At 35.2% G+C, this 23,248-nt stretch overlaps 1 protein-coding gene across 2 annotated transcripts in view; it reads right to left on the bottom strand.

Annotated features, from left to right (window-relative positions):
- Positions 1–23,248, bottom strand: part of EML4 (EMAP like 4) — a 135,786-nt gene that overhangs the window by 60,051 nt on the left and 52,487 nt on the right. For both annotated transcript variants that reach the window (XM_028514374.2, XM_028514375.2), the window contains exons 2-3: positions 18,426–18,608; positions 3,305–3,434 (exon numbers count right to left, since the gene is read on the bottom strand). In XM_028514374.2, the coding sequence (XP_028370175.1) occupies positions 3,305–3,434; positions 18,426–18,608 (313 nt within the window). The remainder of the gene's footprint in view (positions 1–3,304; positions 3,435–18,425; positions 18,609–23,248) is intronic.

The raw sequence follows: 23,248 nt of genomic DNA, 5'->3' as shown, positions 1-23,248 counted from the left end.
AGTGATTATTATATAATTCGAAATCCTAACTCATATAGCTAATACAATTTACACTGGTTTCATTCAATAATGAAGATGTTTCTTTAAAAATTCTGGAAGCTATTAAAATCTTCAGTGAAGAATTTAAGAATAATAGGGTAATATATCTATGAAGATGGTCCATTTGGATCAAAATGACTTCTAAGGCATTTGCCATCCTAGCAGATTTGGGGGGACAACAGAAGATCTGACTTCAACTTACCCAAACGAGAGCATTAGTGACACTTTCCATTACCTCTGTACTACATACTGACACCCAAGCACATGGAATGATCACGTTTAATGGGTTATTCTCTAATTCCCATTTCTTCTGTTACACTTCTACTCCTGCCATTTGAGCTCTAGGCTTACCAAGAGTCCACTGTGTTTTTCCCCAAATCTGTTTACATCAGTTGTATTTGCTATTTTAATTGTAATTAAATACAAAGAAAACTGACATAGTATACATAAAAAAGAATTGTAATTTCTATGAACACTAAGTTAAATGCTCTGGAAAGACTTCATAAAAATGAGTTACTAAAAAACTTGCCCTTATGTTTTTTATATAAGTGAAGCAATTATAAAAAAGATCGTGGGGTAAAAATCATACAGAAAGATATGGATCATTAGTCATATTGTTTTGTAGAGTTTTAAGTGTCTTTGTTTTAAAAAAATGAAACTAAAAAATATAAAAAATGATTTACGGTTATACTTTATTCAAGATCATCAACAAGGAAGCTAATGAGATGCATACATAGAAAGAGGCGCAAAACTCATTCACACTGATAAATAAATATATGAGAACATATTTCATGTTAAAATAAAATATGTATAAATTCTTATGATTCTGCACTCTTGATTAACGAAGCACCTGCCATTCCCAATCACATGGGATAAGAATCTTCATACTGCACACTTTAATGATACCACAAAACAGATAGAGTCAAAAGCTGAATTCCAGAACTGAAAAGGTATGAAATTATCAACCCTCTACACATCCTAATCAAAGGACATTTTGTAATTTGACTATAAGGTGCATAATCTATAAGAAAGCATGTTTAAGAACATTTTGAACAAATATACATAGTATGTAAAATTTATTACATTATAATAGTTTAAAATGTTAAAAATATAATTTTGACAGTGACATTTCTTAATCTGATTCAGTTCTGATATCTTCAAACTGGCCCTTGACTGTCTATTCCACGTTCAGTTTTTTAAAATATGTGCTGAGAAATACAATTCTACCTCAAAAATATTAGACTTTCAAATTTATATATGTGGGTTAGAAATTGCTTCTTTCTTGTTCTTCAAACTATCCTTATTGCACAGGTCACTACTCTTATGTGGGCCCAGTACAACCTAAAAGATATTTTCCTCCTGAGTTATTTAAAAGCAAAATACAGTGGCACCTTGGTACTCATTAAATCATTCTGGAACTCGTGACAAGTGCTGAAACCTATCAGTACTGAATAATGAAGCATTTTCTCTTGAGGGGAGGCGTGGTAACCCATACAAGTTCTAGCAAGTCCCAAGCTAGTGCCAAGTGATGAAACAATTTTGTTCTCATCAAATTGCGACAAATACAGGCTTTGACGAGTTCTGAAGCTGACAAGTACCAAGTACCAACAGAACCTCAGTTCTGTGTCTGTACTATAGAACCCCTGCATCATAAAGTAACAAACTCAGTGTTAGGCTACTAAGTCACTATCGTATGTAATACGGATCACTGCACAGAAATATAGCTGTGTAAGAAAATAGGTACAAGTCGTACCCAGTAATAGTTTAGATTCAGCCTATCTTGAATCAGAAATTGTATTAAAAATTTCCACTTTGTGTTTGTTTTCTTATAATTTGTCTTTTTCTTTCCTGAAAGTGGAGCACAGGTAGTAAATTTTGGCATGCTTTGGAGGAGAAAGTCTAGATTCTGTAATGACAATAACTTCATTGTCATTTAAGTCATTGTTAATGAAGTCATTGTCATTCCAGAATGGGATTTTAAAAGGCCTAAAGATCTTGCCATTGCTTCACAGTTCCTGGTCAATGGGAATGGTGTCAGCTTCACCCCACCTCACCCCAACTCCCTCCACCTCCCACACTGTTTATAAATGGGTACTTTCTAGCCATACTGGTGAGTAATTCATTCACCGACATTAGTTTATTGAGGCAATCATTTTTTATCAGTACATTTAATATATTGTTCTATTACTTAAGGTCCTCAATCATACTTTGAAGAAGACAGCTCTAACAGTATGTAGTTGATCTTTTGTGGTCTCTCCACACTGTATATGGAATAATTTGCTAGGAATTACACAAAAGCATAATTGATGAAAAGAACATACAGGATGTAATTCTGTAACCCACAGAAACTGTAATATTTTCATATTACAGTATTTCTACTGCCCTCTCTCGTAACACACACAAACATACACACCACATACTACTATAATATTTTGAGTTAAGCCTTAGTTTTATAGGCATGGTTAAAGAATAAAAGTTATAATAGTGTTTAGCTGATGAGGATACATAGCAAAGATTCTATTTCTCCTTTAAAAAAGATGTGTCAGAGACTGACAAACACTGTATGATTTCATTTTTATGTGGAACTAAAAAAACAAAACAGACAAAAACTGAGATACAGAGAACAATCTGATGGCTGCTAGAAGGAAGAAGGGTGAGTGCAAGGTTGGGTGAAAAAAGTACAAACTTCCAGTTGTAAAATATAAACCACAGGGATGTAATATACAGTATAGGGAATACAGTCATTAATACCTTAATAAGTGTGTACAGTCACAGATGTTTACTAGACTTATTATGGTGATCATGTCCTGAGGTATATAAATGCTGAATTGTTATATCATACACCTGAAACTAATATATTGTATGTCCACTGTACTACTAAATACATAAATAAGTTGCAGTATCAAATGTATCACTTGCTATAGAAAATTCACTTATGTAATTACATTAAACACAGAGATGCTCATCTCATCACAAATGCTTGTTAAAAAGAAATAAAACAAAACCAGGAAATGCAACTGCTTTCTTTTTTTAGTAAAAACCAAAAGCTGTCTCACACAACTCCACTGGTACAATAAATGCAAACTAAGTATAGCTGCATGTCTCTATATTCAGAGTTAAATTCAAAGGACATACTCCTTTGAATTCCATCTCCATTGCATATTTGTTTCAGAAGTAGACTGAGTGTAACACATTCAACCATTTAAAAATGTTAGCTCTCCCCCCACAACTCCCTCCACCTCCCACTCCACTTACAAAAGGATACCTTTTAGCAGCAGATGAAAATGTTTCTTTTCTGGCAACTGAGACAGAGCTGGTGTGACTTGGTTTTCTGTTTGCTCCACTCCCATTGGTTATACAGGACATGGAAATAGCTTCTCGAATGCCTGGTTGACCTAGAGGTGGTTAAGAAAACATTTTTTATATCAAACATCAAAATATTTCTCAAAGACTAGAGTTAAAAAAAATTAAATCCTTAGTATTTGAAACTAGTAAGCAAATAGTTCCCTCTGATATACAGTGTAACAATATTCTTGTCTCAAAATTTAATCTCAGAACAAACTTACAGAGAAGCTATATGCTAAGTTGCTAAATTCCAGCTAGATCATTCTCTAGCTTACATGGTTAGCTTTCCACACATAGCAGCTTTAAAGCATGATTTTAAGTTGCACTTTAAATTAAACCACAAATCCGTCACATCACTGATTTTCATTAATAGTTGAGGTTCTGTTGAAATTTGATTAGAAATCCTAGAAATCATAAATGTTAAAAGTTAGCATGTTACTCTATATTAATAAATTGTTAAGTATACAAAGTAACTTCTGCTTTTTAAATTTATATAGTAGAAGGACTGGAATAAACATTATGGGTATGTTAGAATGGTCAGGAAGATTGGAAGTCACAAGATAAAATAGCCACATATACTGAAGGGCTAAGGTTATTTAGAATTGGAAATAAAGAATAGTTTTGAATTTTTTGACCCAGTTTTCTCACACGCACACAACAAAATCTAATTTTTCAACATGGCCAATCTAGTATTTGTTTGTTTGCTTCTCTTCATAAAAGCACAGAGTAAAAAACTTTTATGTATAGAGCCTAAACTATCTGGCACCCTGAAGTGTTCCATACACAATGGTATGACATTGCATTTTGACATGAATAAGGAAATAGGGGCACCTGTATCATAATTCTATGAAGTGTTTCCTTAATATAGAGATTCCTAGACCCTACCTGAGACCAAATGACTCCAAAGAGAGGAAAGTAGAGACCTATTCTATTTATTTTTTGAAACTTCTTAGGAAATTTTTCACATAAGGTATAACACCCGCCCCCCCCCCCCCCGCCCAAATTGTGCTAATATCACACACTGGTCACGGGGTCTAGTGCTAGTCTGCCAAACCAGTGGCTTCTTGTTGTTTTATAGCTTAAAAAATATTGTGGAAAATACTCATAAAATTGACCGTTTTAACCATTTATAAAGGTACTATTCAGTATATTTACAATGTTGTACAACCTATCACTGTTATTCAGTCACTCAACACTTTCACCACCCCAGAAAGAAACCCCTACTCACTCATTAGGCAGTCATTATCCCCATTCCTTCCTTCCTTCCGTCCCCTCGCCCTCACCAACCATTAACCTGCATTATCTCTGTAGATTTGCCTATTCCAAGTATTTCATATGCATGGAGTCAAACAACATATGATCTTTTGTGTCCAGCTTATTTCACTCAGCACAATGTTTTCAGGTTTCATCCATGTGGCAGCATGTAGGAGTAATTTATTCTTTTTTATGGCTGAAAAACATTCCATTGTATATATGAATATACCACATTTTGTTTATTCATTCATCCATAATGCACATCTGGTTGTTTCCATCTTTTGAGTATTTTGAGTAGTGCTGCCATATAAAGAAGTGTGTACAAATTTTTGTTTAAACACTTCTTTTCAATTATTTTAGGTATGTAACGAGTAGAACTGACATGTCACACAGTAATTTCATGTTTAACTTACTGAGGAACCAACAAACACAGTAGCCGTACCATTTTACAATCCCACCAGCAATGTGTGAAAGTTTCAATTTTAACACATCCTTGCCAACACCTATTTTGTTTTTTTAAAAAGTTACAGCCTTCTCAAAGAGTATTTAGTGCTATCTCACTGTGGTTTTGATTAGTTTTGGATTTAGTTTATTCATTCATTCATTTATTTATTTTTAAAGATTTTATTTAGTTTTAGAGAGGGAATGGAGGGAGAAAGAAAAACAGAGAGAAACATCAATGTGCGGTTGCTGGGGGTCATGGCCTGCAACCCAGGCATGTACCCTGACTGGGAATTGAACCTGCGACACTTTGGTTCGTGGTCTGCGTTCAATTCAATGAGCTACGCCAGCCAGGGCTATGTATTTATTTTTTATTTCCTTAAGGTTAGTGTATTTTTACACTAAATACACTATTTAGTGTATTTTTTTTAAACATAGGCATTTACAACTACAAATTTTCCTCTGAACACTGTTTTTCGTGCGTCCACAGCTAGTTTTTGAAACATAAATTTGTGTTACTTTTTATTATACACACACAAACACATTAACTACTATAAAAAACCAGAGTCAGCCATCCACTTCCCATGCTCTCTTTTAATTTCCCAAACTTCATCTCAAAAGAGATCAATCACACTTATTAGGACAGCTACTATTTAAAAAAAGAAAAAACACACTCTGACCAAGATGGAGGCATAGGTAGATACATTGTGCCTCCCCACACAACCAAAAGAAGGATAACAACCAATTTAAAAACAAAGAATAACCACAACTGCCAGAAAATCAAAACTGCATGGAAGTTCAACCACCAAGGAGTTAAAGAAGAAACATTCATTCAGACTGACAGTAGGAAGAGATGGGCAGCCGAACAGCAAGGCAGTGGCTGGTGGACCGAGGAGGGCAAGGCTGTGGCTGACAAACCAAGTGGTCCTACATTCACATGCAGATAAACTGGGAGGAACAACTAGGGAGTGAGACAGGCTATGCAACCCAGTGTTCCAGCCCAGGGAAACAAAGTCACAAAAGGTCCCCAGTAGGTGGGGTGCGAGAGGCAATCACACACTGATGTTTCTCTCCCTCTCTTTCTCCTTCCCTCCCCCTCTAAAAATAAAGAAAATCTTTTAAAAAATTAAAAAAGAAAAAAGTAAAAGACAAAAACAACAATCACACACAAACAAAAATAACCAGTGTTGGTGAGGATGTGGAGAAAGTGAATCCTTGTGTATTTCTGGTAGGAATTAAAAATGGTGCAGGAGCTGTGTAAAACTGTATTGGCTGTTCCTCAAAAGATTAAACAAGGAATTTACCATATGACCTAGCAATACCACTTCTGTGTATATACCCAAAAGAAATGAAAGCAGGAAGCCAAGCAGATATCTGTACATCCATGTTTATAGCAGCATTATTCACAATAGACAAAAAGTTGAAACCACTCAAAAGTCCACTGAATGTAGTATATGAGGTCTGTCCAGAAGGTATCCAGCCACGCTAATATGAAAATAGAGACATTTATTGAAGAAGATACAAGAAACATTGTACACAGTATAATGACGCCTCAGTCCCCTTCAAAGTAGGGTCCTTGGGACCTCACACAGTTCTCCCAATTGCCAACAGCTGCCCCATTGTATTTTCCTGAATGTCATCGACGGTCTGAAATCTCTTCTCTTTCAAAATGTTTTTAGTTTTGGGAAATGCCAGAAGTTGCAGGGCACTATATCTGGGCTGTAGGGAGGCTGAGTCACCTGGATGATTTGATGTTTCGCCAAAAAAACTGCACAAGACATGATGTATGAGTGGGCACACTGTCATGATGAAGCTGCCAATCACCAGTTGCTCAGAGCTGCAGCCTTCTGAATCACCTAAATAGTGTCCATGCAGGAATGTTCAAACAACGTAAAACTGGGTGCAGATTGATTGCTCTACTTGCTCTCTCTCTCCTAGAGGTTATCATTTAATAGAGGTGCTTCTGATTTGCAATAATAAAGCCCCCAAACACAGGAGAATAACTTTCTCCTGAATACTACTTAGCTACAGTAAGCAGTTTTTAGCCATCGTGGAGGAAGAATCTGAAAATTGGTTAGAAGAGGGGAAAGAAATAGCAGCTGGTGAAACAATGTTTCTTCAGAGGCAGGAAGCAGGTGGGCCTTAGCACTCCTAAGGTACAAAGGTGGGTCAGGATGAGATGAACATTGATTAGTTGTATCAGTTAAAAAGATAAATTGCATCTAATTATCCTGTTGTTCAAGTTATAAATCAATTATTTCAGATTCTCTCCCTTCTATCCCCAAACTCAGTGGTTCCTCTTCCTCTGTCTCCCAAGTTGGTCTCCACCTTACAGTTCTACATCACCATGGCTCACCTTCATCCATAACCCTGGCCTTGCTCCTCCTATCACTCTAGCAGATTTATTTTTCTGAGACATACATCTGATCATGCATGCTCCCTCAAGTTAAAGACTCTGATGAAAGTGGGAAAAACAGAAACCTAAATTGTTAAAGTAAAATTGTGGGTAAATTTTTTTTAAACTTCTTCAATGTTGTTAAATTATCTCATTAATATTAAAAATCTATTTTAAAAATTAAGTCAAACATCCTTGGTAATTCCTGTAGAACTTAAGTTCATTATCCCACGCAATGCTCATTATCTGACCCTGACAACCCTTTACACCTTTGGTTACACCCGTTTATCTTCTTTGTTGAAGATCAGCCTTGCCTTTTTACTGCCAAGGCAGACCCCCAACTATCTGGTTAAATGAGTATACCACCATGTTTTATGTTTTAGCCATTTCTAGTTTTTTACTGTTATAATTAAGCTGCAATAAACTAAGTGTTTAAGTCTTTGTGTGGATATACGCTTTCATTTAGTAAAGGTAAATAACCTGGGTTGTATGATTTTACTACCATGTTTTATTCATTTACCTGCTGACACTTGGGTTGTTTCCAGTTTTTTAATATTATAAATACAGCTGCAATAAAAATAAACTAAGTGTGTAAGTCTTTGTGTGGACATACGTTTTCATTCATTAAAGGTAAATAACCTGGATCATATAGTAGGTGAATGTGTAACTTTTAAAGAAACTGCCAACTTGTTTCCAAAGTGGTTATATCATTTTACACTCCCACCTGCGCTGCATGAGTTTCCGGTTGCTCCACATCCTTGAAAATACTTGGAATGACCAATATTTTTACTTTTCGTTATCCTGGTGAGCATGTAGTGGTATCTCACTGTTTTGAGTTTGCATTTCCTTAATATCTAAAGATATTAAATGTTTTTTCAGGTGCTCATTTGATGCCCATATATCTTTGGTGATGTCTTCAAATTCTTCTGCCTATTTTTCAAATGGGCAGTCTTCTTAATTATTAAGCTGTAAGAGTTGTTCATATATCCTAGATAAAAATTCTTTGACAAATATTATATTTTGCAAATATTTTTTCCTGTTCTGTAGTTTGCCAGTATATTTTCAAAAGTTTTGAAAAAACAAGATTTTTACATTTTGATGAAGTTCAATTAATTGATTTTTTTTTATTGGTACTTGTGTCCTATTTAAGACATCTCTGCCAAACCCAAGGTCTCTAAGATTTTCTCCTATATTTTTAAAATAAAAGTTTTATGGTTGTTTTATGGTTTTAGCCCTTATACTGAGGACTATAACCCATTCTGACTTAATTTTTTAATATAATGTTAAGAATCAAGGTGGATTTGGTTTTTGAACATATGACAAAAATCTTGAATTCTTTTCCTCCCTATCCATTCTGGCACCCACATTTTTTCATTTGCTCTTCTACTTGGAAAGTTCTTCACCTGGAAGGTTCATCCTTCTCTTTTAAATTTCAACTCAACACTACTTCCTCAAAGAAGACTTCTATGATCCCCTTATCTAAAGTGCCTCTCTTGGTTTACTCTCTCACTACCCTCTTTACTTCTTTCACAGTCCTTATCACTATTTATAATGATTCTTAACTCTACATGGAAACCTTTCTTCCTTTGTGATGCCGGTATATATTTCACCATTCTAAGCACTGTGCATGGCACATACAAAGCACTTAATATATAAATGGCTAAATGAATGCATATTCACTGCTACTGCCTCCAATTTCTCTTTTGGATTATGTTCTTAAGTTTATCTCTAAACTCCCTTTTTGCAGTATTATCCTGCTCTTAAGGTATTTTCTATACTGGGCCAGTATGTTTCTAAAACATGCTGAATGTCTTTAAATTTAATATACCATCAACTGTAATATGCACCATTATCTTGAATACCACTAGGAAGAAGTGTTGCCTGAGAACTGTAAAACAATCAATTGTAAGACGAGTTGTAATTTCAGAGATGTTGAAAATCCAAGAAATACAGGCCTCTTAGAATTAATGGATTAGTGTACATCTGTCACTCCTCAGTTTAAAATCCTTTAATGGTTCTTCAGTGTCCTCAGGATAAAAACTAAATTCCTTAGTGAGGCAGAAAAAAACCTTTTTCTGGGTCTATCTATGAGTGAGGCTCTCTATCTATAGATAGACTCTGGGTCTATCTACGAGTGAGGCTCATTTCTTGACACTCCCAAACTTACACCTCATGCTTTGGTTTATTCTGAACTCCTCTACTTTTTTTAAGTACTTTTATTCTGTGCTTTTGCACCTGAACAGTCCTTCTCTCTGGCATATGCTAGTCACCCCTGCATGCCTAAATTAATATGTATTCATCATCCATCTACCCATCAAATATTTACTTTGGGCCTATTATGATCGTAGCCTTGTGTTTACAGAAGAATACAAGGCAGCCACTGGCATCAAGGAGTTCAAAATCCTGTAAAAGAATCACACTGGCAATGAAAACTTAGTAAGTACAGTAACTGAGTATCATGGAAGTACAAAGACAAGACATGTAATTCTGTAAGGATGATTAGGGACACAGAGCTTAAGAAAGGCTTCATAGAAAAAATACAGAACAAAGTCTTAAAGGGTAACAGGTAATCAGGTAAAATGTAGATAAGATACTGAGATCTGACTTTAGTATGTATAAAGGAACAGAAAGAATGTAACAGTAAAGTGGGGTGTGTATGTGTGTGGCACCAGTGGCAGACAAAAAGCTCTTTATGTAGTGAGAAAGTAGCATAAGAGAGGGCAGAGTCCAAATGGGAGAGGTAAACAGGAGTTAGATGACAGAGACTTGATCTTTTGAGGACAGATTTTACTAAAGGGTTTTAAGTTGAAAAAAGGACTTAGGTCAATTTACATTTTATAGAAAAACACTCTAGCAGCGGTGTCCACCCTTTTGGCATCTCTGGGCCACAATGGAAGAATAGTTGTCTTGGACCACACATTAAATATACAAACACTAACAAAAACTGATAAGCAAAAAAAAGTTTTTAAGTAAATACATGATTTTGTGTTGGGCCATATGCATAGCCATCCTGGGTAGCATGTGGCCCGTGGGCCAAGGAGTGGACACCCCTGTTGTAGAGGCTAAATGAAGAGCCGATCTCAGGGCAATGGTCTAAGCATGAGATAATGGGAACCTGAAACGAGAGCCAAGTAGCATGAATGGAAAAGAAGAAGTTTTAAGAAATGCTTAGGGCTTAAATGAGGGTGAAGTCAGTTTGAAGACATTTTAAATTTACAAATTTTGAGAAGCATATAAGCAAAACACTGTACAACAGTTAATTCTGAGGTGCTGAATATAGACAGACAACAATTTAGAAATCAGCACCAATAAGTAGCTGTTAGTAAGACCATGAAGGCAGATGAGTGCTGAAGTCACCTCCTATAATAAACCTTCAACTTCAGCTGGAGTTAGGTATTTTTCCTAGGTGCTCCCACAGCACCCTAAATTTACCTTTTTAATACCAATTATCAGATAATATTGTATTTTACTTATCTGTTTTCTTACTTTTTCTGAGGTCCTTTGGGGGCAAATACAGTGTCTTTTATTTCTTTAGTCTATAGCACCTAAAACAGTGCCTAGCACACTGAAAAGACAGAGGAAACAGACAACTGTCCATACAGTAAATGGTGTAGAGTAATATTAGTTATCAAGCAGCTGCTATGTGCAAGGCATTCTCCTAAGTACTTTATAACTGTTACATCCTTTAACCTGTATTATAACCCTAAAAGGGATGTCCTATTATCATGCTGATGAAGAAACTAAAGCCTAGAGAGATTATTCATGTGCTCAAGTTTATATTGTAGTAGGCAGTGAAATCAAGATTTGAGTCTGGGAAGAAGAAATTGTAGCTAAGGAGAAAGAAATAATTCTGCCTAGGAGAGAGTAACATTTTGAGCTGTGCTAGGATAACAGATAGTAATTTATCAGAGGAAGTACGGAACAAGTAAATATCTAAGCAGATACTACTACTTAATCATCAAGGTCCCCAGGTACTTATATAAATAGCAAGAAAAGACCAGGAGATTTTCATGGCTGCTTTCAATCCTACAGCTTAATTTGAGATAACTCTCAGTACTGGGAATCCTTAGTATTTGAATAAAAGAGTGACTGATCACCTCAGGCAGCAAAAATAAGCAGAGGCAGAACAAAAAGGAACTGTGAGTGAATGCTTGTTTTTCAACTGATAAGTCTAAACTTAGAATATTAGATTATTGGAAGGAACATAAAAATGATTATTACAATTATAAAAATGACTGGGATACATTGTTAGCCATATACATATATGTGTGAGCATGTGTGTGTGCGTACATATACATATATGTGCATCATGTATATATACACATCCTCCTCCCCCAGTGCTTGGGCATTATAAAGGTTGAGTGACAACCCTCTCAAAGATTAGCCTGCAAGTCTAGAAGTAATAGTGACCTCTAGTATCCAAAGACACAGTGGTAGTTCTATTTCTGAGCAGCAACCCAGAACCAGGAATGTACCAATTTAGTTTTAATCACAGTAGAAACCATCATAATTCCACAGCTGGAAGCCAATAATAATTTTATATTTTATTATGACACGAATGGTTTATATTCCTTGATGACATTCCTAGGCAGATGGCCTTTCTGGTACCTTAGCCTGACAGCTCATTAATACTAATGAATTTCGCTGTACTCTAAGACTTACACGGTAAAGTTATCACTAGAAACTGCTGCATATTCAAAATCTCAAAATCTAAAATTCTTGCAACCTCATCCACAATATCTTCTTATTCTTGCATCTATCCCAATCCCTCCTTCTAAAGCAGCAATTTTTTAAAACACAACTTCCTGTTTCAATAACTTTCTTCTTCCCACATTCAACTTAAGTATTTATTGAGTCATTCCAAGGCTGGCTGTGTTAGTAAGAAACTGTCCCTGACTTCAAAATCATTTATAACCTAGCAGAAATAACAAATATACCAAAAGAGACAGACAAAAAAATTTAAAACAATTCCAATAAGAAACAAAAAAATGAAAAGATCGTGTTTAGGAAATAATCTGAGGCCGTAATGATGGAAGAAATTTTGATTAGGAGAAAGGTAAACATGGTCTATGGAGAAAGAACTCTAGTTGATACTCAACATCTTTATCTCAGATTCCCTATCATATACCCCACAGCTCCATCCGCAGACCTCTTCCACTCTCTACATATCTTCAAGCTTCCTGCCACCTTGTTTCAATCTCCTCATTCTTTGAGATGATTGGGGACTACATATACTCCATCAAATTTTACCTTTTCCCTCTGGAATTTTATCTGTACACTTCTTTACTCTGAACTCCAAGGAAGGTGTACTTTAGTCCTGGTAACTCCTGGTCACTAATTTCCTGTATGTATATTCTGAATACAAATGACCAAAGAAGGATATGACTCTCATAGAGAAGCAGAATTCTATAAATGGCAACTGCTGCCTGGTCTGAGGTAATATCCACCCAAACACTTCTATATACAAAGAGCAGCTTAGAAGTCTTTGATCTCCTGTCAAAATAATAAGACACTCTTCCATCCTCTACCACAATTATGAGTCATTTTAGCCCAAGGGCCCCACAAAGGAAATTCACAGCTTCCAACCAGATTAATGTACTTACTTATCAACAACACTTATAGAAAACCCGTGACAATCCCTGTCTTCTCCTAAATGTTAGTTATTTGGAGTAAGAGCCAAATGATACAGATCTGTGCTGATAACACACCATCCCAGAGTGTACATAATTAGGAATGTTTCTTTTGGAGAACTGATATCCTCTTTAGTTCAATTTTGCCTCTGGCTTCTCTCGTTTCTCAAGTGGCAGTTACAATACCTGATACTTTTGGTTTGCCAGCAGTTTCCTGGTTTAAAATGACTGATTCCCACCCTCAGATAAATTTGATTCCTTTGCTTTTATACCATTGTGTACTAATAGCTTATCTTCACATAATGCCACTGGGCTGTATTCTCAAATTACATTCATTTGGTCACCTCAAAAGGTCTTAATAGGTTTCCCAGGCACCAGCTGTGACATAATTTGTCTTCCCAGCAGTTAAAACTGCCAAAGTGTTCCCTGGCCTTCCATTTTGCTGCAAACTACAGGTAATTTTTTTTTCTTTTGGCAGGAATTCAGTTGCAACTGGTGCATATATTAACACATGCCGTCAAAAGGAAAGAATTCTCCAACAGAAGATATATGAGAAATTTAAATGATTGGCACCTTAAAAACTACTGGGAAAACTTTCTATCTGTTAAATACTCAAGAAAAAAAATGAAGCTAAGCTTTTACTAGTCCTCTCCTTATCTGCAGTTTTGCTTTCCAAGACTGTAGTAACCTGCAGTCAACCATGATCCAAAAATATTAAATGGAAAATTCCAGAAATAAACAACTTTTAAGTTGCACACTTCTCTGAATACCTCATCTCATCAGGTAGGCATTGTACCATCTCACATCATCACAAGAAGGGTGAGCACAGTACAGTAAGATATCTTGGGAGAGAAAAAGACCACATTCACATAACTTTTAATACAGTACACTGTTATAACTGTTTTTATTTTATTAGTCATTGTTGCTAATCCCTTACTGTGACTAATGTTTACATTAAACTTTATCATAGGTATGTATGTATGTATGTACAGGAAAAAACAATAAATACATAGGATTCTATTGGCAGTTTCAGGCACCCACTGTGCATCCTGGAACACATGCATTAGGGAGGACTACTGTACTGCTGGCACGCCGGAGAGTATACTAAAAGAACTAAAAATATAAAATAACCAGTTAGAGGTGTTTCTGATTGTGACATTTACTGAATGGCAATACTACTATGAAGTGACATAGTAGAATGTCTGTAAGCTATTAACGTTTAGTTTTAGCCACACCTGAAGCCAATTTACGTCCCTCATATCACCACCACTAGCAAAACTATACAATAGTTGCCTTCATTAATAAGGAAGTTGACTTATACTTTTAACCACAGCTTCTGAAAAGGATTCCACCCTATTTATCCATAGGAGTTTAGTCCTACCTCTAGTGAAAAATCCTCCGGAAAATGGAACTATCTTAAGAAGATGCTGCATTTAATGATTATTGTCCTGTCAGCAGTTTATGTAAAAGTGAATATTATAAATTCTAACTTTCCAAGGGCCTTAAAAATTCACATAAGATAAAATTTTCCACACTATCAGAAATGATTTCGCTTATTAGTTGAAAAAAAAATACAAAATCCTACAAAATAATTTTACTTTTTAAAAAAGTATTTTATGAAAACTTCATAAAATAGTCATATGATTAATATATTAATCCTGTTTAACTCAAAATTGATAGTTGACCTCTATTAGACTATATACAAATACCAATAATGAAGAAGCACTTAATATGTTTTCCAATTACTTTCTTTTTAAATTGTATTTATTGACTTCTTAGAGAGAGGGGAAGGGAGGAAGAAAAGAAAGGGAGAGAAAGATCAATGTGTGAGAGATACATCAACTGCTTGTCTCTCACAAGCTCCCAACCAGGGCACCTCTGGCCCACAACCCAGGCATGTGCCCTGATGGGGAACTGAACCTGAGACCTTTTTGGTTCAGAGGCCGGCACTCAATCAGCTGAGTGACACTAGCCACGGCTCCAATTACTTCCTAATAGCATATTATCTATAAACTCTAAAATAAAGCTGTTTAGAATCACCAATAATAAAGTTAGGGAAACTTTAAATATGTATCTCTTATTGTTTTAATATCAACATTGGAAAACATAATTGGTTAGCCAAACTTTCCACTAAAGGCAAATAGAGTAATTCTCAACAACGAATTATGCTTACCTCTAAAATATTTCCCCAAATTACTATATATATAATTAACCCCACCCCATCAAATCCATTTTATAGACAGCAATTCAAAGCCTATGTCTAAAGTGACAAAGTAACTTTAAGAATAATCACTAGTGGCCTTGGCTGGGTGGTTCAGTTGGTTGGAGCATTGTCTCATACACCAAAGGGTTGTGGGTTTGATTCCTAGTCAGAGCACATACCTAGGTTACGAGTTTGATCCCCTGTGGGGGCATATACAGGAGGCAACCAATGTTCCTCTCTCACATTGATTTCACTCTCTTTCTCAAATCAATAATAAAAAATATCCTCAGGTGAGGATTATAAAAGAAAGAAGAATAAACACTAGTGGATCCTATTTCAAAATGTATTGGTAACCATGTTAGCATATATTAATAGCAGTCCAAGTAAACTTATGAAATAGAATTATTGGAAAGGAACCTAGTATCTCTCTAATAAAGTTATTAATAAGAACTAAAGAGTCTGTACTGCATGAAAAGAAAAAATGCCACTGTAGCAGCTGTAGGTGGCTCTGTAGTTCCAGAACTGGCTAACTCTCCACTAAAGAGTCTTGAACAAAATGATCTAAAATTCACTTTGAAGACAAAGGAATTACAAATAGGGACACCTAGAAAAAGTCTAAAAAGGACAACTTACAAAAGCCATGTGCCTGAGAAATAGGAATTACAGCTGTTTAATTGCATTTATATGTTATGACACTAAAACACGTAGGTGCTAACTGATGTGTCATATAAAATATCGTCCATCTACTAAATTTTTAAAAAGCAGCCTTTAAATTTCCTTGTAAGTATTCCTTCACTGAAATACCTTGATAAAGAGAAAACATTAAAAAATTTTCAACACAAGATTACAATGTACTACTGTTTTACCATCATCATTTTTTTTATCTTTTCAGATTCATAAACTATTTAAAACAAGCTTTTTAAAATATATGGATAAAAAACCCAAACATATCATTTTCTGTTACAGAGTTTAAAATACTTATTATACAGAGTCAGAAACTGAGGTTACATCGACCAATTATAGATGGGAAATTTGTTCTTTATGCCAAGTTTACCTTTTCTGTAAAGCTCACCTACACTAACCAATCTCCTCATTCTACTCTAACTCCAGAATCCTCTTGTAAAAATCAATTTTACCTGGTATGATCCTAGCAATAATCAAAGTTGGTTCTCAAAAAATTAAAAAATCACAATATAACATTATTGGCTAAAGTGGTTTCTTCCAAGTCTTCTGCCAAACTCTCAAGTCTTTTATCCCACTCCTAGGCCCAGTGTGCTTGAGGGTAGGAGGTACAAGAACGGGAATCACAAAACCAGGCAGAATAAATGCCTCTCCCCCAAAAGTCTCCCACTTCAATGCTCTTCAAGGTTATCCAGCATTTCTTCCATATGTCCATAGTCTTCCATTTTCTACTGTAACCATTCCAAGCATTAACTTTTTTCTAGCACCCAGGAACTGTTTTATTTTCTTAAAGGACCGCACTGTCCCATGAGGAGAAGAGTGATAAGGAAGGGAAGTCCAGCCCTGACAACTGTGATACATAGCAAAGTTCACTTAGTTGTATCTTTTTCATCCTATCTCATGGGAAGAGATGTTTTCTTTCTAAGACTCATAGTTTCTTACCTGCTCTAAGATCCTTTCTCCAAGTCTGCCTCCAATTACCATCACGCTGCCTCTACTAATACCACTTTCCTTTCTGATGCTTTTTTGTCTTTAGTGTATCTTTGTGCTCAAGCCCATAACATTTTTAAAAATAAAAATAAATGAAATGGGCCTTTAATTTAGCATCTTCTTCTAACTACTATCACTTTCTCCTCTCAGCAAATTCTTTGAAAGTTGGGGTTCTCAACTCCACAATTCTCCTCACTTGCTGCTTCTCAAAATACTGCAATTTGATTTACAATCCTATCATTCCATTTAAACTGCTTTTGGAGAAGTTTCTAATAATCTCAAAAATGTCAAATTAACAATCAGCCCTCAGTCGTTGTTTTCTTTGACATCTCTGTTGCAGCTGGCAACTTTGTTATGATGAAATACTGGAGCTCTCAACAGAGCTATCCTGAGCCTTGTTCTCATTTTACATCCTCTTTCTATGGCTTCAATTATCATCTATAAGATGAATGTTTCCTAAATATTATTCTAGCCCTGACTAAAAGCAGCATTAGACCTATAATTCTGTTATCTAAGGTATCTATCTATATAGCATATATACCTCCAACTCAACATTCAGAAACTAAATTCATAATTTTTCTAACAAATTTGCTCCTCATATACTGGTTAATTATCTTCTATGCAGCCTAGAATCTAGAAGGACTTACTAGGAGTCTGGTAAAACTCCTCTCTAGGTTACTAATTTGCACTGACATATTACAGTAGAGAGGTAATAAGTCAATGAATATCCTCACTTTTTTTATTGCCAAAATGCGGATAATCAATCATGTGTATGTCCACCTACTCTACCAAGAAATCAGTAAGATATATGAAACAATATGTTTAATTGTTCGATTAATGTGAAAGAACTTTAAACTCTTTCTGGGTGATTTGAGAAAGGGAAAGGCCACAGTACATTTCCTCTAAACTTGGAGTAGCAAAGTCTTAATGTTTTCTCTCAACCTATGAGACCGCTCCGTGACTGAAAATTAAAATTCCCATTGTACAGTGGAGTTAGCAGTAAGTTTCAGAGCTTAAATTCTTCAGGATTCTTTTGACTAATTACCACAGAAGGCTTAGAAAGAAGTATTTAAACTATAATAATTTTTATCACTTCTGTAATAAGATTGATTCAAAAAGTACATGTGAGTGCCTACCTGCTATGTTCAAGATACAATGCTAATTACTTTGTGAAATGCAAAAGATTTAGTTTCTGCTCTTGGTGAAATACTAAATTCACACAAATACTATGGCATAAAAGCCTATACATACAACTAGTGGTATTACACAAAAATTACAATTTAAAATACTAATAAACTTTCAGAATGTCTTGGAAATAAAGAAAGAGGAAATAGAAAACAAACTGTCATCACAAATAATCCAAAAGAGAAACTATAGTTTTATATATTACTGCAAAGAAAGTGTTGGAAAAAGCAAGACTCTTTCTACTTTACAACACAATTATTACCTTTACTTGGGACTGATTTCTTCACTGAGGCTACATGATCTTCAGAGCTTGCAAGACGCCTCAAAACATCTGCCAAAGCAGCCTTTAGCACAGTGATTTCATCTTCTTGTTGTTGAACTCGTAACTCAAGCGCTGAGAGGCGATCTTGAACATCAGAAGTACTTGCAGCAGATATACTATCATCTATAAAAAAATATGTAATATTTTTAAAGTAAACTGCTTAAGAAAGAATCTAATGACAAACAGGAACCATACCAGGTTAAGTCTTTTAAAAGATGAGAAAAATTGGGAGTAGAAAACCCTCATTATTATTATTATAGATTAACTTCTACAAAACATTTTATAGCTATTTGAACTTAATATATGACAAAAATTAAAATTAATAAAAATTTCCCCCAAGGTCAAATTTTTCCAATGTATTCTATTACATTAACTGTTTTTTTTTTCCCCCACCAAAATGTTCCCTAAATATATCACTTTACAGGGTTTTGGAAACTTGCAAGAGAGCAAAGTATTCAAAGCATCCTTTTTAATTACCACATCATTATCATACTTCTCGATGAAAATAAAGTAACAGTACAAATCACTTCAGTTTTGCTTTACCTATCAGATCACTCTCCTTTAGCATCAATGACCAGAATGCATTCTTTAGTATTAATAGCCCCAAGCCCCACAAAACACTGCTGTGTAATCAGCAAAAGACTCTTTGTTATTCTTTCTTTCCCCCAATGCCTCAACCTTTGAAGAAAGGTATGATCTCCATAAAGCACATAGCTAACAACTGCCTTAAGTATGTAACAATAAAAAAAAGACTATTTAAATAAAGTGTACCTGTAATACAGCAATTACTACTACTTCCAACTAATTACAAACTACTTCCAGCAATTACAAACTAGTTCCTATGCAACTTTAGAATACACTATTGAGTCAATCGGAATCCATGTGTACAGAAAAATGAATTGCTATTGACTACTATAGTATAAACAGAAAAATTCCGGAGGGAATTTAGATCTTATATAAGAATGATTTGGACCAGAGTAATATAAACTGGGTGAGTCATTCACACAAAAGCAGAGTGTGCTATTTTCCTCATACCGAGATAATATGATATATATCTTCTTAAAAAGATAATTTAACTCAAAATTTGAGTTAAAATAAACACTCTCAGCATTCAAAAAGCAGAGCTATCAGCATTATTATAGACAGTAAACAATATTCATATTTAAGATCATCTATGCCTATACTCCTCTCAGGCACATATATGTACTCTGTTCAGTCTTTAGAGGTGTTTTATTTTTATTTTTTAATTTTTTAGAGGTATTTCAAAGACAATCTTTGAGGAGTACAAGTATAGAAGGACGTTGGATTTAATCTTCAATTTAGACTTTAAAATTTGGTTCCACATAGTTATGTAATCTCAGGCAAATTATTTTATCTCTTTGAACCTCAATTCCTTCGTCTTTAAATAGGATTATTACAAAGAAGGCACCTAGTATATGTTTGACATTCAATAAATGTTTAACATAAAACGGCAAAGTACAGGAGGTATAATCTGAGAGCTTTGGCCACATTTGTTTTATAAAGGCAGATTTGTCAAACTCTGAGGTGCTCGAGAAAAGGGCTAGTAAGAGTAATTCAGTCTCTCACTTTAAAAATTTTTATATGGTCTAGCTGAAGTCTAGCTGATCCATACTGTGTGTGTGTTACACTATGGTCAATATTTTTTTGGTCTGCCCAGAATGCTTTCCCATTTTCCCTCTTCTGGTAGGAAGAGCAACAGCCCTTCCCTTTTGTGGAACTAGCACATATTTTGAGGTTCTATTAGGGGTGCCCATCTATGATGCTTCATTCTCCCCTCTACTATCCTGTGTTATTAATAGGTTAGACCATAAGAAATGGCCTTTTTAGTTGGTAAAAATATGATTGACTAACAGTAATTTCATAAGGTTCAACCTAATACTACAGGGGTGGTTGTGAGATATGGTCTAGGCCAAATGGAATTCTCCCAAATTTCCCCATAAGAAAGTGAGGTGTACCACCTTTGGTGCCACACTGGAAGAAGAAAAGTAGTCTTGGGCGACACACTAAATATTAACATGTAATCACAAAAAAAATCTGATAATGTTTTAAGTAAATTTACAATTTTGTGTTGGGCTGCATTCACAGCCTTCCTGGGCTGCATGAGACCCAAGGGCCACAGGCTGGACACCCCTGATGACCTATTCTTCTTGGTTTGCCAAACCTAGAGCTGTAAGACATAGTAAGTCTTGACTACCTTAAGCTCCAGTCCTAGACTCTAAAGCCCTGGAGCATCAATTCTGAGAGTTGCCCTAATACTCCTCCTACTTAATTATATAATCTAATACATTCCCTTTTCAAGCCATCACTTGTAAGCCAAATCCCATAAATCAGTAAATTATATGAATATGATTTCTAAATTATTCTCAATTTACAAAGGATGAATTATATATTTAAATTAAAATCACAGATAAAATATTTATGTGATTCTAATACACAAATAACCTTCTTAATCATTTCAGGAAGGCAGCAGAGCCTGGTGGAAAGATTATTAGCCTATAATGCCAATGTTATAGCCCTGAGCTTTAATACTGACATGGTAATTAGCTTTCACTTTTGGCAAGTCACTTAACTTTTATGAACTTTTTAAAAAATGACTAAGATTTTTACTTTGTGAAACTTAGTTACATGAAAGGTGTTTCACTTGTAAAAATCCTACCATTACCTGCTAGATACTGTGATAAGATACAAGGACAATTTTTCAAAGGGCACAGTAAACATAAAGTTAACTATTAACAATGTCTTGCCATTATACTGTACCTTTCATATTTATTACCTCATCCCCCTTCTAATACTACCTGTATTTTGTATTTGAGGGAACAATCTGAGTTAAATAATTTGCCCAAGGTCACCAAACTAGTCAATGTCTGAGACTCAAAAACACAACTTGACTCACATTTACGTGCTCTTTACTTCATGCTGCATTCTAACAATAATCACAGGAGGACTAAAATAAACTCCACCCCCCCCCAAAGTCACTGAAGGGGTTTAAACTATCAAGTTATCTAATCAGGTTTTTGTTTTAAAAGGTCATTATGGTGGCTGCATGAGAATGGACTGAAATAGAATAAGAGTAAATGCTAGACCAGGCAGGATGCTATCGTAGTAACCTATGTGAAGGGTGATGGTGGCCTAGGCTGAGGTTAAAGAGTCCACGTGCCTCAATTTGTTCAGGAAAAATATGTCTGCTCTCTCAGTATAAATATTATCATAATGCACCTTCTTTCATTCTCAAGTTTCCCAGTTTGGACAATCAATTACACAATCAATTACAGGGTCACAGTGGAGATGCAAAGACTTAATGGCAGTTGATTTCTACAGTTCCTTATAGCTATAAAATCCTAGAACACCTTCCTTCTAAAATCTTGGCTTTTCACCTTTTCAGGAGCCAGAATCTCTTGGGGAATCCAATAAAAACTGTGGCAGAAATTGTGCATGAGCCCTGGAGTTACACTGCTTGAGTAAATCTGTTACTTAACAGTGCTGTGACTGGTTTCCTCATGTGTAATTTCTTCATGCTAATTAGTACTTATCTCAAGCTTGGGATTATTTGATGAAATAATGCACAGCACTGTCATATACTGAAGGTTCAATAAGTTATAATCCTATATAATGTGTTCTTTAGTGCAATGCTTATTATTGACACAAAATTGAAAATTTAACCTAAATTCATGAACAGAGTTAATAAGCTATACATTCAAACCAAAAATACTATGCAACAATTAAAAAACAATGTGGTTGGTATATATGCTAAAAATCTGAAGGACCCACAAGACAATTTAAGTGGAATAAGCAAACTGCAAAACAATATGTACTGAATAATTTATTAAAATACACATGCTCCCCAAAAACATACTTCTAAAATATAAGCGAAAACTCCCTATGTATATAACATAAACATAGAAAAAACTCTAGAAGCACACACATCAAACTGGTGATTGGGTTATTTCTGACTAGAAGAGCAAGATTAGAAGGACAGGGGTCAATGGAAAATTCTGCTTTTTAGTATAAGTATTTCTTTATCATTTGAACAACAAACAAAAAATGTACCATCTGCTACTTAAACTTTAAGGTAAATTTAAGGTAAATTTAAGGTAAAATGAATTGTTTCTAAGCCTCATTTTTCAAAAGTAAGTTTCCTTGAGGCAGAAATTATTGGGCAGGAGTGTCCAACCTTGGGCGTCTCTGGGCCACACCAAATACAGAAACACTAACAAAAACTGATGAGCAAAAAAAACAAACACACAAAAAACAAAAAACAAAAACACACACGGTTTTGAGTGATTTTACAATTTTATGTTGGGCCACATTCACAGCCATCCTGGGTGGGCCACATGAGGTCTGTGGCGGTGGGTTGGACACCCCTGTAGGGTATGTTCAATTGTAAGGCAACTAACTTTGCACTCCTCAATTACTAAAGCTAGAAAAGAAACTATCCTAAAGGCCAACAACCTCTCCTGCAACTTACGGATGTAAACTAAGACTGGGAAATTAGCTGAGTTATTCATGCTCACACAGCAAACTGGAATTAGAGTTCCCTCCTCAAGACTCTGAAGAATTCATCACTCTTGCTCTTTCCAGTTTGAAAACTCTGTTCTTTTGTCTCCCAGTCTCTAATGTACTGCACTCTCATTCACAATAAAGTTTTTAGGAATACATATGTTCAGTAAAGAAAGTATTTATTTCTGGGGGAGGGGGGGGTTATACTTCTTTTTCTTAATCCAACTATATTAGTTCCTTTTCCT

This window comes from Phyllostomus discolor, chromosome 6 (genome assembly GCF_004126475.2).
Source record: "Phyllostomus discolor isolate MPI-MPIP mPhyDis1 chromosome 6, mPhyDis1.pri.v3, whole genome shotgun sequence".
Lineage (NCBI taxonomy): Eukaryota > Metazoa > Chordata > Mammalia > Chiroptera > Phyllostomidae > Phyllostomus > Phyllostomus discolor.
This window is presented reverse-complemented; position numbering and strand designations above follow the sequence as displayed.